The 16304-nt window shown below is 53.0% G+C and overlaps 1 protein-coding gene across 1 annotated transcript in view; it reads right to left on the bottom strand.

Annotated features, from left to right (window-relative positions):
* Positions 1-16304, bottom strand: part of LOC139232655 (ephrin type-B receptor 1-like) — an 88990-nt gene extending 72686 nt beyond the window's left edge. Inside the window, 1 exon segment of the mRNA XM_070863111.1 lies at positions 16130-16304. Within this exon segment, the coding sequence (XP_070719212.1) occupies positions 16130-16241 (112 nt within the window). The 5' untranslated portion in view covers positions 16242-16304.

Genomic DNA, 16304 nt, shown 5'->3' with positions numbered 1-16304 from the left:
TAAAGCCAGACCTTTCAGGAGTGAAATTAGGAAACTCTTCTACACACACAGGGTGGGAGAGGTTTGGAACTCTCTTCCGCAAACGATACTTGGCCAATTGTTAATTTTAAATCGGAGATTGATCGCTGTTAACAAAAAGGTATTAATCTGTGGCTCAGTGGGTAGCACTCTCTCTCGCCTCTGTCAGAAGGTTGTGGGTTCAAGTCCCACTCCAGAGACTTGAGCACGTAAATCTAGGCTGACACTCCCAGTGCAGTGCTGAGGGAGCGCCGCACTGTCGGAGGTGCCGTCTTTCGGATGAGACGTTAAACCGAGGCCCCGTCTGCTCTCGGGCGGATGTAAAAGATCCCACGGCCACTGTTTCGAAGAAGAGGGGCCAATATTTATCCCTCAATCAACATAACAAAAAAAAACAGATGATCTGGGTCATTATCACGTTGCTGTTTGTGGGAGCTTGCTGTGCGCAAATTGGCTGCCGCGTTTCCCTACATTACAACCGTGACTACACTCCAAAAGTATTTAATTGGCTGTAAAGCGCTTTGGGACACCTGGTGGCCGTGCCTTCAGCTACCTAGGCCCCAAGCTCTGGAACTCCCTCCCTAAACCGCTCTACTTCTCTTTCCTCCTTCAAGACGCTCCTTGGGGGCAAAAACACGAAGGCAGAATATTATCTGAATGGCAGCAGATTCGGAAAAGAGGAGGTGCAACGAGACCTGGGTGTCATGGTACATCAATCATTGAAAGTTGGCATGCAGGTACAGCAGGCGGTGATGAAGGCAAATGGCATGTTGGCCTTCATAGCGAGGGGATTTGAGTATAGGAGCAGGGAGGTCTTACTGCAGTTGTACAGGGGCCTTAGTGAGGCCTCACCTGGAATATTGTGTTCAGTTTTGGTCTCCTAATCTGAGGAAGGACGTCCTTGCTATTGAGGGAGTGCAGCGAAGGTTCACCAGATTGATTCCCGGGATGGCTGGACTGGCATATGAGGAGAAACTGGATCGACTGGGCTTGTATGCACTGGAGTCTAGAAGGACGAGAGGGAATCTCATGGAAATATAAAATTCTGACGGGACTGGAAAGGTTAGAAGCAGGAAGAATGTTCCCGATGTTGGGGAAGTCCAGAACCAGGGAACACAGTCTAAGGATAAGGGGTAAGCCATTTCGGACCGAGATGAGGAGAAACTTCTTCACTCAGAGAATTGTGAACCTGTGGAATTCTCTACCGCAGAGAGTTGTTGGGGCCAGTTCGTTAGATATATTCAAAAGGGAGTTAGATGTGGCCCTTACAGCTAAAGGGATCAAGGGGTATGGAGAGAAAGCAGGAAAGGGGTACTGAGGTGAATGATCAGCCATGATCTTATTGAATGGTGGAGCAGGCTCGAAAGGCCGAATGGCCTACTCCTGCACCTATTTTCTATGTTTCTATGTTAAAACCGACCTCTCTGACCCAGCTTTTGGTCACCTGCGGTAATTTCTACTTATGCGGCTCAGTGTCAAATTTTTTAATCTCATAACACTCCTGTGAAGCACCTTGGGACGTTTCACTACGTTAAAGGTGCTATATAAATACAGGTTATTGTTGTTGTTGATATCTCTGTAATCTCCTCCAGCCTTACAAAAATTTGACACCGAGCCACACAAGGAGATATTAGGGCAGGTGACCAAAAGCTTGGTCAAAGAGGTCGGTTTTAAGGAGCACCTTAAAAGGAGGAGAGCGAGGTAGAGAAGTTTAGGCAGAGGGTTCCAGAGCTTGGGGCCCAGGCAGCTGAAGTCACGGCCGCCAATGGTGGAGCGATGGAAATCGGGGAGATGCTGAAGAGGCCAGACTTGGAGGAGTGCAGAGATCTGGGAGGGATGTGGGGCTGGAGGAGGTTACAGAGATAGGGAGGGGGAGCGAGGCTGTGGAGGGATTTGAAGACGAGGAGTAGAATTTTAGAATTGGGGGGGTTTGCCAGACCGGGGAGCCAATGTATGTCAACGAGCGCAGAGAGTGAGTGGGACTTGGTGCGGGCTAGGGTATTGGTGGCCGTGCCTTCAGCTGCCTGGGCCCCAAGCTCTGGAATTCCCTCCCTAAACCTCCCCGCTTCTCTCTTTCCTCCTCTAAGACGCTTGTTAAAACCTACCTCTTTGGCCTGGCTACTGATCACCTGTCCCGATAGCTCATTGTGCGTCTCGAGAACCGGTCAACTAGATCAGTTACAGATGGGAGACGCTCTGGCTTGACCTCAACAGGGCCCCATCACATCGCAGGAAGGCTAAACAATGCTTCCAATCCCAGCAGAAAAGATGTCCCCCTCCCATTGTTTAGACTGCAAACTAATATTCACCCACATGCTGCATCTCCCAGCTCCACTCAACAGCCTCAGAACTGCAAGCCACGTTTACAAACAGCATCTCTTGCCAAGGCCTTGATTTTCCATTCGTCCATCATTCCGACGGCAGCATTTCCTACAATCTGCTCAAGCAGCGCCGAACGACTACTGATATACACAGGGGGCTCCCCCTACACTGTCCCATCAAACACTCCCAGGGCAGGTACAGCACGGGGTTCGATACAGAGTAAAGCTCCCTCTACACTGTCCCATCAAACACTCCCAGGGCAGGTACAGCACGGGGTTAGATACAGAGTAAAGCTCCCTCTACACTGTCCCATCAAACACTCCCAGGGCAGGTACAGCACAGGTTAGATACAGAGTAAAGCTCCCCCTACACTGTCCCATCAAACACTCCCAGGGCAGGTACAGCACAGGGTTAGATACAGAGTAAAGCTCCCTCTACACTGTCCCATCAAACGCTCCCAGGGCAGGTACAGCACGTGGTTAGATACAGAGTAAAGCTCCCTCTACACTGTCCCATCAAACGCTCCCAGGGCAGGTACAGCACGGGGTTAGATACAGAGTAAAGCTCCCTCTACACTGTCCCATCAAACACTCCCAGGGCAGGTACAGCACGGGGTTAGATACAGAGTAAAGCTCCCTCTACACTGTCCCATCAAACACTCCCAGGGCAGGTACAGTAAGTTATGTGGGATATATCAACAACAACTAGCATTTATAAAGCACCTTCGATGTAGTAAATTGTCTAAAGGCCTTCCAGGAGTGATCAGCAAACTAAACTAGACAGCCAGCCACGCCAGGAGGAGATATCAGGGCAGGTGACAAAAAGAGGTCGGTTTTAAGGAACATCTTGAAGGAGGAGAGAGAGGTAGAGAGGCAGAGAGGTTTAGGGAGGGAGTTCCAGAGCTTCGGGCCCAAGCAGCTGAAGGCAGGGCCACCGATGGTGGGGCGATGGAAATGGGGGGGGGGGGTGGTGGGGGGGATGTGCAAGAGGCCAGAATTGGAGGGGCGCAGAGATCTTGTAGGGTTGTCGGGCTGGAGGAGGTTAGCGAGACAGGACAAAGGATTCAGGAGGTAGTGCACAAGAGGCCGGAACTGGAGAGAGTTACGGCGCTGACACGACCCGAACGTACTTTGAAGGAATCCGAGACGCTGGCCGGTTGTTTAGATGGGGCTGTCAGGGTCGCTCATCCCATAAACAACAAAAACCAGAGCTAGCTCTTCAAAGCCTGCGCTGTGTTTATGGCGAGGCTATATCGGAGAGGGGGGCCCTGTGCTGTGAGGCGAGGCGAGCGAGGGGAGGGGGGAGGGGGGGGGGCTGAACACTCAGACGACCAGATGCAAGATCGCCTGAGCAGGCCTGAGGCACTTAACCCACCCGAGGCCTGCGTTCGGCCCAAAACTTGAAGTGACGGGGCCTACTGTTGCCTAGCAACACGGAGCATGGTCACACCAGCAGCAGACTGCTTCCAACCCTCCACACTTGGCAGTCCCCAGCAACTGAAGATTAATCTCCAGGTCACTGCCAAAGGCAACAAGCGTGAGAAAAATCGTGTTGGCCTTAAAAACTTAAAAAATATATACTTTCCTTGAACCAATTTTTTATTTATTAGTTGCAAAAATTTTGGGGATGGGTAAAATAGGCTGTGTTATAGTGACAGACCTGTACCCACCAGTACTGTACAACACTGGGGTACAGTACTGGTGGGTACAGGTCTGTCACTATAACACTGGGGTACAGTACTGGTGGGTACAGGTCTGTCACTGTGTAACACTAGGGTACAGTACTGGTGGGTACAGGTCTGTCACTGTGTAACACTAGGGTACAGTACTGGTGGGTACAGGTCTGTCACTGTATAACACTGGGGTACAGTACTGGTGGGTACAGCTCTGTCGCTGTATAACACTGGGGTACAGTACTGGTGGGTACAGGTCTGTCACTGTATAACACTGGGGTACAGTACTGGTGGGTACAGCTCTGTCTCTGTATAACACTGGGGTACAGTACTGGTGGGTACGGGTCTGTCACTGTATAACACTGGGGTACAGTACTGGTGGGTACAGGTCTGTCACTGTATAACACTGCGGTACAGTACTATAGGGTTGGAAAAAGTGGAAGAGATGGGATCAATTGTAATTAATGAGCCCGGAAATAACTCGCATTGTAAAAATCAAAAACACTTCACACGCTCATATCAAATCCCACTTAGCTCCTGCAATCACAGTGTTAATCCCTTTCAAATAAACTGACTTAAATCAAGGGTAATCAGATCGAGCTCCCTACTGAAACTCAGTCACTTCAGATACAGTGTAAATGCTCCCAACTCCTGACTGGGACCCAAAGTCACTCCAGATACAGTGTAATCTGTTCTAGTGTCAGCTGTGGCTCAGTGGGCAGCACCCTCGCCTCGGAGTCAGAAGGTTGTGGGTTCGAGTCCCACTCCAGAGACTTAAATCCAGGCTGATACTCCCAGTGCAGTGCTGAGGGAGCGCCGCACTGTCGGAGGGGCAGTGCTGAGGGAGCGCCGCACTGTCGGAGGGGCAGTCTTTCGGATGAGACATTAAACTGAGGCCCCGTCTGCTCTCTCAGGTGGACATAAAAGATCACATGGCCACGATTTCGAAGAAGAGCAGGGGACTTATCCCCGGTGTCCTGGGGCCAATATTTATCCTCAATATTCACCCTCAAAGCCTCCCTGATAAAATGCAACATCCCCACCGACACCTGGGAGTCCTTGGCCAAAGACCAGTCCGCCCTAAGTGGAGGAAGTACATCCGGGAGGGCGCTGAGCACCTCGAGTCTCGTCGCCGAGAGCGTGCAGAAAACATGTGCAGGCAGTGGAAGGAGCGTGCGGCAAACCAGTCCCACCCACCCTTTCCCTCAACGCCTATCTGTCCCACCGGGACTGTGGTTCTCGTAATGGACTGTACAGCCACCTGAGAGCTCACTTTTAAAGTGGAAGCAAGTCTTCCTCGATTTCGAGGAACTACCTACGCTGATGATTTATCCCTGAACCAACATAACATAAAAAACAGATTATCTGGGTCATTATCACAGTGCTGTGTGGGAGAGCTTGCTGTGCGCAAATTGGTTCCCACATTACAACAGTGAATACACTCCAACAAGTGCTTCATTGGCTGTGAAGTGCGTTGCGACGTCCGGTGGTCGTGAAAGGCGCTATATAAATGCAAGTCTGCCTTTCTTTTTAAACACTGCCAACTGCTGTCGGGGACGCTGCATATAAATCGAGGATTTGAAGCAAATGGAACACAGCCCAATTACTTTTCCGTATCGGCTGACGAACAGTGTGAAGATTAAGTAGAGAGTTCGGTCACATTGCAGCATGCTTTGAAGTTCACTTGCAAATTCAGCCTTCACTGCAAATGATAAATTGTAATCCTGCGTTTAGCTCAAGCCTGCTTAATCTTCACGTCTTATCAGCTACTGAGTAACTGATACTCTTTGATGTTTCCTGTTGCGTGTCAAGGGACGGGTATAGTGTTGGTGTAACGTTTCACAATAATGCCAGCCTATTCAATCCTTTTAAATGGACTTACATGGAACACGCACATCCATTCGGCCCCACTGCTCCGTGCCGGTGTTTATACTCCATGCCAGCCTCTTCATCGCCCCCATCACCATATCCTTCGATTCCTTTCTCCCTCATTCAATGAGATCGTGACTGATCTTCGACCTCAACTCCACTTTCCTGCACTGTCCCCCATAATCCTTTAATTCCCTTAATATCCAAAAATCTATCGATCTCCGCCTTGAATATACTCAAGGATTGAGCCTCCACAGCCCTCTGGGGCAGAGAATCCCAAAGATTCACCACCCTCTGAGTGAAGAAATTCCTCCTCATCTCAGTCCTAAATGGCTGACCCCTTATCCTGAGACTGTGACCCCTGGTTCTAGACTCCCCAGCCCGGGGGGGGGAAACATCCTCCCTGCATCTACCCTGTCAAGCCCTGGAAGAGTGCGTGATGTTTTAATGAGATCACCGAGGTAACGAGTTCAAATCCCAGTAGCGGCCAGCTGGGAAATATCTAAATCGGGTGTGTTTGCGGGAGACAAAAAGCGATCGAGAGTAAAGTTGTTTGGAATTAAATAAAACAAACAGAAAGTTCCAGAAACAGTCAGCGGGGTCAGGCACCATCTGCAGCGAGCGGGCGAGAGAGCGGGCGAGAGAGAGAGCGGGCGAGAGAGAGAGAGCGGGCGAGAGAGAGAGAGAGAGAGCGGGCGAGAGAGAGAGCGGGCGAGAGATCGAGAGAGGACTTAACATTTCAGGACATGACCTTTCTAAGAGGAACAAAGGAAAGGTCATTGACCTGCAACATTAAATCGCATTTTTCCTGCGCCGTGGCTCAGTGGCTCGCTCTCTCTCTCGCCTCTGAGTCAGAAGGTTGTGGGTTCAAGTCCCACTCCAGGGACTTGAGCACGTAAATCCAGGCCGACACTCCCAGTGCAGTGCTGAAGGAGCGCTGCACTGTCGGAGGTGCCGTCTTTCGGATGAGACGTTAAACCGGGGCCCTCGTCTGCCCTCTCGGGTGCACGTAAAAGATCCCACGGCCACTATTTCGAAGAATAGCAGAAGTGCCGCCCTGGGGCCAATATTTATCCCTCAATCAACATGACAAAAAAAAACATTATCTGGGTCATTATCACATTGCAGTTTACGGGAGCTTGCTGTGCGCAAATTGGCTGCCGCGCTTCCCACGTTACAACAGTGACTACACTCCAAAAGTGCGTCACTGGCTGTGAAGTGCTTGGAGACATCCAGTGATCGAGAAAGGCGCTATATACATGCAAGTCTTTCTTTCAATAAGATCAAGGCCGATCTGATCTTGGCCTCAACTCCACTGTCCTGCCTGTTCCCCATAACCCTTGACCCCCTGTTTTCGAGCAGTTGGAGATCAGTCACCGGGCCACGGTGACTATTTGGATCCCGGACTTCCCTGTTCTCCTGCCCCATGGAAGGTCCATAGAACAGAAGAGAGAAGGGTTGGGTTAAAGGATTCCTTTATCAGGTCAAAATAGCATGAACGGTTGTCACAGCGGCCCAGTGAATTTAACCAATGAGTAACTGCGATTTTTAGGCCAGAAGGTCACGGGATCGATGATTGGTCTGTGCGGTGTGAGTTGGAGTGGCAGGAGGGACACGGAAATCGTAGTAAAACCCCCCCCCCCCCCACCCCACCAAAAGCGCTTCACAGGAGCGATCATCAAACAAAAATGCGCTGTGCGTAAATTGACTCCCGCGTCTCCCACAATACAACTTTGGAGGCTGTTCAGAGAAGGTTCACTCGATTGATTCCGGGGATGAGGGGGTTGACTTATGAGGAAAGGTTGAGTTGGTTGGGCCTCTACTCATTGGAATTCAGAAGAATGAGAGGTGATCTTATTGAAACGTGTAAGATTATGAGGGGGTTTGACAAGGTGGATGCAGAGAGGATGTTTCCACTGATGGGGGAGACTAGAACTAGGGGGCATGATCTTAGTTTTAAATGGGCGGCCCCTTATTCTAAGATGAGGAGGAATTTCTTCTCTCAGAGGGTTGTAAATCTGTGGAATTCGCTGCCTCAGAGAGCTGTGGAAGCTGGGTCATTGAATAAATTTAAGACAGAGATAGGCAGTTTCTTAACCGATAAGGGGTTATGGGGAGCGGGCAGGGAAGTGGAGCTGAGTCCATGATCAGATCAGCCATGATCGTATTGAATGGCGGAGCAGGCTCGAGGGGCCGAATGGCCGACTCCTGCTCCTATTTCTTATGTTCTTATGATGCCGAGCCACACGAGGAAATATTCGGACCGGTGACCAAAAGCTGGGTCAAAGAGGTCGGTTTTAAGGAGCGTCTTAAAAAGGAGGGGGGAGAGGGAGTGGGGGGGGGGGGGAAAGACATTTGGGGAAGGAATTCCGAGCTTGGGGGCCCATGCGGCTGAAGGCATGGCCGATGGCGGAGCGATGGAAATCAGGGGACGTTCAAGAGGGCAGAATTGGAGCAGTGTGGATATCTCGGAGGGTTGTGGGGTCGGAGGAGGTTACAGAGAAGGGGGGCGGGGGTGGGGGAGGGGCGGTGGAGCGAGGCCACGGAGGGATGTGAGCACGAAGGTGAGAATTTTAAAGTCAAGACGCAAGGCAACAGAGACTGAAGATAATTACAGTATCGGACACCAGCATAAATCACTGCCCCCGGACAACGAAGAGGCAGCTGACTCAACTCATCCCAGTCCATCAATCTTTGTCGGCAGGGCGGTGTGAGCACACACTGAACAAGCAAAGAGTCTTTTTTTCCCCAATCGTCTGTTTTGTAAACACCGATACTCACTGCCCGGAGAGAAAATTAGCCGCGGAATGCCGGAGAGTCGGAGGGAAGACGGGCTCAGGGAGACAGAAAGTGAGAGTGGAGAAAGTGCAAGATAAAAGGAAGACTTGCAATTTCACACCTTTCCTCGCAGAACATCCCAATGAGCTTCACAGCCACTGAAGTTTGCAATCCGACACCTCGTTGGCTGTAAAGCCCTTTGGAACATCCTGCACAGCAATGTGATCAACGAATCTTTTAATTTTGGTGACGTTGGTTGAGCGATCATATTTTTTTTGCAATCATTTATTCGCTCCTGGGATGTGGGCGTCGCTGGCGAGACCGGCATTTATTGCCCGTCCCTAATTGCCCCTCGAGAAGGTGGTGGTGAGCCGCCATCTTGAACCGCTGCAGTCCGTGTGGTGAAGGTGCTCCCACACAGCGCTGACTTTGTCGTGAGCCGTGTTATACAACGGAGTGTCTCGCTGGGCCATTTCAGAGGGGCAGTTAAGAGTCAACCGCATTGCCGTGGGTCTGGAGTCACACATCGGCCAGTCCGGGTAAGGGCGGCAGATTTCCCTAAAGGACATCAGTGAACCAGATGGATTTTTGACGACAATCCGGTAGTTTGATGCTCACCGTTACTGGCTTTTTAATTCCAGATGTATTTAACTAAGCTGAATTTAAATTGCCCAGCTGCCGTGGTGGGATTTGAACTTGTGTCCGCGGGTTATTAGTCCAGTAACATAACCGCTACACTAAATATTGGAGAAAATCCTCTTCAGAATAGTGGCAATGGGATCTTTTACACCCACCCGAGAGGTTGGCCGAAAAGACGGCCCCTCCCTCAGCACTGCACTGGGAGTGTCAGCCTGGGTTATGGGCTCGAGTCCCTGGAGTGGGACTTGAACCCACAACCTTCTGACTCAGAGGGGAGGGTGCTGCCCACTGAGCCACAGCTGCCATTTGCGAGGGAGGGCTTCTAAGCAACTATCACAACAAAACAGTCTGGAGACTGAAATGCACTCGGGGGCAAAGTATGTCACGTGGGATATTAACCTGTCTCATCCTCGTCTCTTGTTCATGCAAAACGCACTCCTGCCTTCCTGAGGTAGACGGACAACAACTTGTGTCTCTGTGTCAGCTGTGGCTCAGTGGGCAACACACTCTCTCTCGCCTCCGAGTCAGAAGGTTGTGGGTTCAAGTCCCACTCCAGGGACTTGAGTACAAACATTCAGGACGACAATCCCGGTGCAGTACTGAGGGAGCGCCGCACTGTCGGAGGGGCGGTGCTGAGAGAGCGCCGCACTGTCGCAGGGGCGGTGCTGAGGGAGCGCCGCACTGTCGCAGGGGAAGTGCTGAGGGAGCGCCGCACTGTCGGAGGGGCGGTGCTGAGGGAGCGCCGCACTGTCGCAGGGGAGGTGCTGAGGGAGCGCCGCACTGTCGCAGGGGCGGTGCTGAGGGAGAGCCGCACTGTCGCAGGGGCGGTGCTGAGGGAGCGCCGCACTGTCGCAGGGGCGGTGCTGAGGGAGCGCCGCACTGTCGCAGGGGCGGTGCTGAGGGAGCGCCGCACTGTCGCAGGGGCGGTGCTGAGGGAGCGTCGCACTGTCGCAGGGGCGGTGCTGAGGGAGCGTCGCACTGTCGGAGGGGCGGTGCTGAGGGAGCGCCGCACTGTCGGAGGGGCGGTGCTGAGGGAGCGCCGCACTGTCGCAGGGGCGGTGCTGAGGGAGCGCCGCACTGTCGCAGGGGCGGTGCTGAGGGAGCGCCGCACTGTCGCAGGGGCGGTGCTGAGGGAGCGCCGCACTGTCGCAGGGGCGGTGCTGAGGGAGCGCCGCACTGTCGCAGGGGCGGTGCTGAGGGAGCGCCGCACTGTCGCAGGGGCGGTGCTGAGGGAGCGCCGCACTGTCGCAGGGGCGGTGCTGAGGGAGCGCCGCACTGTCGCAGGGGCGGTGCTGAGGGAGCGCCGCACTGTCGCAGGGGCGGTGCTGAGGGAGCGCCGCACTGTCGCAGGGGCGGTGCTGAGGGAGCGCCGCACTGTCGCAGGGGCGGTGCTGAGGGAGCGCCGCACTGTCGCAGGGGCGGTGCTGAGGGAGCGCCGCACTGTCGCAGGGGCCGTCTTTCGGATGAGACGTTAAACCGAGGCCCCGTCTGCTCTCTCAGGTGGACGTAAAAGATCCCATGGCTACTATTTTGAAGAAGAGCAGGGGAGTTCTCCCCGGTGTCCTGGGGCCAATATTTATCCCTCAACCAACATAACAAAAAAACATTATCACATTGCTGTTTGTGGGAGCTTGCTGTGCGCAAATTAGCTGCCACGTTTCCCACATTACAACAGTTACTTCACTTCAAAAATGTACTTCATTGGCTGTAAAGCGTTTAGGGATGCCCGGTGGCCGTGAAAGGCACTATATAAATGCAAATCTTACTTTCTTTTAACGTAGTGCTTTTAACCTAATAAAATGTCCCCACGTCATTTCACAGGAGCGGTATCAGGCAAATATTGACACAAAGCCACATAAAGAGATTTGAGAACATAGGAAATAGGAGTAGGTCCTACGGCCTCTCGAGGCTGCTCCGCCATTCAATAAGATCACGGCTGATCATCTATCTCAACTCGACTTCCCTGCCCGATCCCTCGATTCCCCGAGAGTCCAAAAATCTAGCGATCTCGGCCTTGAATATACTCAACAACTGAGCCTCCGCAGCCCTCTGGGGCAGAGATTAGGCAAGGTGACCAAACACTTAGGTTAGTTTTGAGGAGTGCCTTAAAGGAGGAGAGGCGCGATATGCCGTGTATTTCCAGCCACAGCGGAGCGACAAATGAGGGTGCGGGGCCCAGCAGAGCCGAGGGCCCAGGGGCAGCACGGGCTCAGCCCACACTATGCGATATGTGCGCGCACTGGGCCCGTGCAGCAGAGCTGGTCTCGAGTCATCCTGGTTAACCCTTGCCACTGGACCAAGACCTCGCTCTGTCAAGCCCCGTGTGGTGGCTGGTGTGCAACGGTCACCCCACATTAAAAAAATCCACCCACAGGCATCTTCCACCCTTCAGGATGTAGTTCGGGACCTGGAATATCGGGTTCTTCATTGAAACACCTGTGAACTCGTGTGGTAGCGTGTCATCCTTGTTCGAGGGAAATGATTATTTCCAGCAGTTTTCCATGTGGGGGTCCAGAACAAGGGGGCATCACCTTAAAATTAGAGCCAGGCCGTTCAGGGGTGATGTCAGGAAGCACTTCTTCACACAAAGGGTGCTGGGAATCTGGAACTCTCTCCCCCAAAATGTTGTTGTGTTCAGTTTTGGTCTCTTAATCTGAGGAAGGACATTCTTGCTATTGAGGGAGTGCAGCGAAGGTTCACCAGACTGATTCCCGGGATGGCAGGACTGACATATGAAGAAAGACTGGATCAACTAGGCTTATATTCACTGGAATTTAGAAGGATGAGAGGGGATCTCATAGAAACATATAAAATTCTGACGAGACTGGACAGGTTAGATGCAGGAAGAATGTTCCCGATGTTGGGGAAGTCCAGAACCAGGGGACACAGTCTAAGGATAAGGGGTAAGCCATTTAGGACCGAGATGAGGAGAAACTTCTTCACTCAGAGAATTGTTAACCTGTGGAATTCTCTACCGCAGAGAGTTGTTGATGGCAGTTCATTGGATATATTCAAGAGGGAGTTAGATGTGGCCCTTACGGCTAAAGGGATCAAGGGGTATGGAGAGAAAGCAGGAATGGGGTACTGAGGTGAATGATCAGCTATGATCTTATTGAATGGTGGTGCAGGCTCAAAGGGCTGAATGGCCTACTCCTGCACCTATTTTCTATGTTGAGGCCGGGGGCGGATCAACCGGGACTATCAAGTCGGAGATCGATAGGTTTTCGTTGTGCAAGAGTAACGAGGCATATGGAGCAATGGCTTTTCTTCGAAATAGTGGCCGTGAGATCATTTACGTCCACCTGAGGGGGCAGACGGTTTAACGTCTCATCCAAAAGACGGCACCTCCGACAGTGCGGTGCTCCCTCAGCACTGCAATGGGAGTGTCGGCCTGGATTTATGTGCTGAAGTCCCTGGAGTGGGAGCAAAAGTGCTCATGTGCAGATCAGCCATGACCTGATGAAACGGTGGAGCAGGCCCGAGGGGCCGAATGGCCTCCTCCTCTCCCACGTTGGTGATGTCCCACTTCCGCTCTCCCGGGAGTCAGGAAGCAGCCGGCCAGGGTTCCCTGGAGAAATCACCGGCCGAGATGCGGTGGGGGTCGGGTGGGGGGAGAATAGAAAGATGGGAAAGGCGGGGAGGGGGGCTGACTAACACAATATCACGGCAGTAGAAAGGGATCGGAATATCCCTGCCCCCATCCCAAGTATTTCTAGTTGAACATCTTCCTGAAAACACCAGACAAGAGAATTTCTGGGGCAACAGGTCGACCGTTCCACCACCAACAGCCACAACGTGACCTAGCCCAGCGCGCAACCAGTTACCACCAGCTGCCATCTTTGCCATTTCCACCGTGTTCCCAAAAAAGGGTCTTCCCGTAACCTTCCACTGGTCTGCATCCCAGGGATGCATACTCGGGGCAATCGACCCCCACGTTACAACAGTGATTATACTCCAAAACACCAGGTGGTCGTGATAGGCGCTATATAAAAGCAAGGCCAACATCCCCAGCATCGAAGCACTGACCACTCTCGACCAGCTCCGCTGGGCGGGCCACATTGTCCGTATGCCCGACACGAGACTCCCAAAGCAAGCGCTCTACTCGGAACTCCGACACGGCAAGCGAGCCCCAGGTGGGCAGAGGAAACGTTACAAGGACACCCTCAAAGCCTCCCTGATAAAATGAAACATTCCCCACCGACACCCGGGAGTCCCCGGGCCAAAGACCAGTCCGCCCTAAGTGGAGGAAGTGCATCCGGGAGGGCGCTGAGCACCTCGAGTCTTGTCGCCGAGAGCATGCAGAAACCAAACGCAGACAGCAGAAGGAGCGTGCGGCAAACCAGTCCCACCCTCCCTTTCCTTCAACCACTGTCTGTCCCACCTGTGACAGAGACTGTAATTCCCGTATTGGACTGTTCAGTCACCTGAGAACTCACTTTTAGAGTGGAAGCAAGTCTTCCTCGACTCCAAGGGACTGCCTCTGATAATGAAACGCAAATCTTTCTTACTTTCTCTTCCAAATCATTCTGCACCCTCTCCCGCCAAAACCCCAGCGTCCAATTTGTCCAGCAATTTGAAACACGTGCAGCAATATGGCACAGAAGGAGGCCAATCGACCAGTCGGCTCTTTAAAGGACATCTCCAATCGAGTCCCACTCACTCCCTTTCCCCCCCCCCTCCCCCCACTTCCCTGCTCTTTCCCCATAGCCCTGCAAATCTTTGCTGTTCAAGTATTCCCTTTTCCTGGTCAGCCGCGCGCGGCTCAACAGGTAGCATACTCGCCTCTGAGTCAGAAGGTTCTAGGTTCGGGTCCCACTCCAAGGACTAGAGCTTGTAAATTTAGGCTGTGACACTCCCAGTGCAGTGCTGAGGGAGCGCCGCACCGTCGGAGGGGCAGCGCTGAGGGAGCGCCGCACTGTCGGAGGGGCAGCGCTGAGGGAGCGCCGCACCGTCGGAGGGGCAGCGCTGAGGGAGCGCCGCACTGTCGGAGGGGCAGCGCTGAGGGAGCGCCGCACTGTCGGAGGGGCAGCGCTGAGGGAGCGCTGCACTGTCGGAGGGGCGGTACTGAGGGAGCGCCGCACTGTCGGAGGGGTAGCGCTGAGGGAGCGCCGCACTGTCGGAGGGGCGGTACTGAGAGAGCGCTGCACTGTCGGAGGGGCAGCGCTGAGGGAGCGCCGCACTGTCGGAGGGGCAGCGCTGCACTGTCAGAGGTGCCGTCTTTCAGATGAGATGTTAAACCGAGGCCCCGTCTGCTCTCTCAGGTGGATGTAAAAGATGCCATGGCCACTATTGCAAAGAAAAGCAGGGGAGTTCCTCCCCCCCCCCCCTCCCCCGGTGTCCTGGGGCCAATATTTATCCCTCAATCAACATAACAAAAACAGATTATCTGTGTCATTATCACATTGCTGTTTGTGGGAGCTTGCTGTGCGCAAATTAGCTGCCGTGTTTCCCACATTACAACAGTGACTACACTCTTAAAAGTATTTCACTGGCTGCGAGGCGCTTTGAGACGTCCGGTGGTCGCGAAAGGCGCTATATAAATGCAAGTCTTCATTTATGCAACTCTCCTCTTTTGAAAGTCACTATTAAATCTACTGCCACCGTCCTTTCAGGCAACGCAGTTCCAAATCACAGCAACACGCTGCGTTTAAAAATAAATTCTCATCTTCCCCTCTGGCTCTTTTGCTGGTTATCTTAAATCTGTGCCCTCTGGTTATTGAGCCTCCTGTCCCTGGAAACAGTTTATCCTTATTTACTCGATCAAAACCCTTCATCATTCTGAACACCTCTATCAAATACATTGTTTTTCTAAATATATATATATATACACACACATTGTAGGAAATGACCAAACAATGATCGAGGGTAAAGCTTCCCTTTCAATAGGAAGGCACGGCAGCCTGCTGGAAGAATAGCAGAGCCCTGGGTTTGAGAGAGAAGTATTTCCAGGGCTCATATTTCACTAAAACAGCCAGAGAATAAGGACCCGGCAGATTCAGTCCCGACCGCGCTCACCCCCACCCCCCCACGTTCAAGTTTATCGGGTGCTTTTTACAAGGCTCGATGTTCTGAGGGGCTAGGACCCCCCAAATCCTGCCTCTCCACACACTCGATATGGTTCCTTAAGCACCGACTCCCGCCCCCCCCTCACACTTCGAGCTTGGAATCGACCCCGTCAAATCCTGCATCTACCCCACCAAACGTCGCATCTCACCCCTCTTCAAACCGTCTACACCCCACTCTCCCCAAAACATCTCCCCCTTTGCAAATTATCTCCCTTCTCCCCTAATCATCTTCCCCTTTCCCAAACCTGTTCCCCTTTCAAACCATCTCCACAAAACCCTCTCCCCTCTCCCCAAAACCCTCTCCCCAAAACCATCTTCCCCTCTCCCCGCAAAACCATCTTCCCCTCTCCCCCCCCAAAACCATCTTCCCCTCTCCCCCCCCAAAACCATCTTCCCCTCTCCCCCCCCAAAACCATCTTCCCCTCTCCCCCCCCAAAACCATCTTCCCCTCTCCCCCCCCAAAACCATCTTCCCCTCTCCCCCCCAAAACCATCTTCCCCTCTCCCCCCCCCCAAAACCATCTTCCCCTCTCCCCCCCCAAAACCATCTTCCCCTCTCCCCCCCCAAAACCATCTTCCCCTCTCCCCCCCCAAAACCATCTTCCCCTTTCCCTCTCCTCTAAACCCTCTCCCCCCTACCCTCTGTAACGCCGCTTGCATCGACACTCCGCGGCCTCTCATTCGCAAATCCTTTCTCCCCCGGGCAGAGATGCATTTTTTTTTTGGGGGGGGGGGGAAGAAGTGTAGCAGACCCGCGGACAACCCACCTTCCACAGCCAGGGTGGCCGGCAGCAGGCAGCAGCAGAGCAGCCAGAGACTCATGGTAGACAACCCACTGGCCCCAGGTTCCTGGCCACAGCTTCCAGCAAAAGCCCCCATCAGCGCATCGCGCTCCCAAAACTTTGGCCGACTCCGCGCAAACTTTCCCCGCACAAACTTCCC

Source organism: Pristiophorus japonicus, chromosome 20 (assembly GCF_044704955.1).
Source record: "Pristiophorus japonicus isolate sPriJap1 chromosome 20, sPriJap1.hap1, whole genome shotgun sequence".
Classification (NCBI taxonomy): Eukaryota; Metazoa; Chordata; class Chondrichthyes; family Pristiophoridae; genus Pristiophorus; species Pristiophorus japonicus.
The sequence above is the reverse complement of the archived record's forward strand: the minus strand, read 5'-3'. Positions and strand labels throughout refer to the sequence as shown.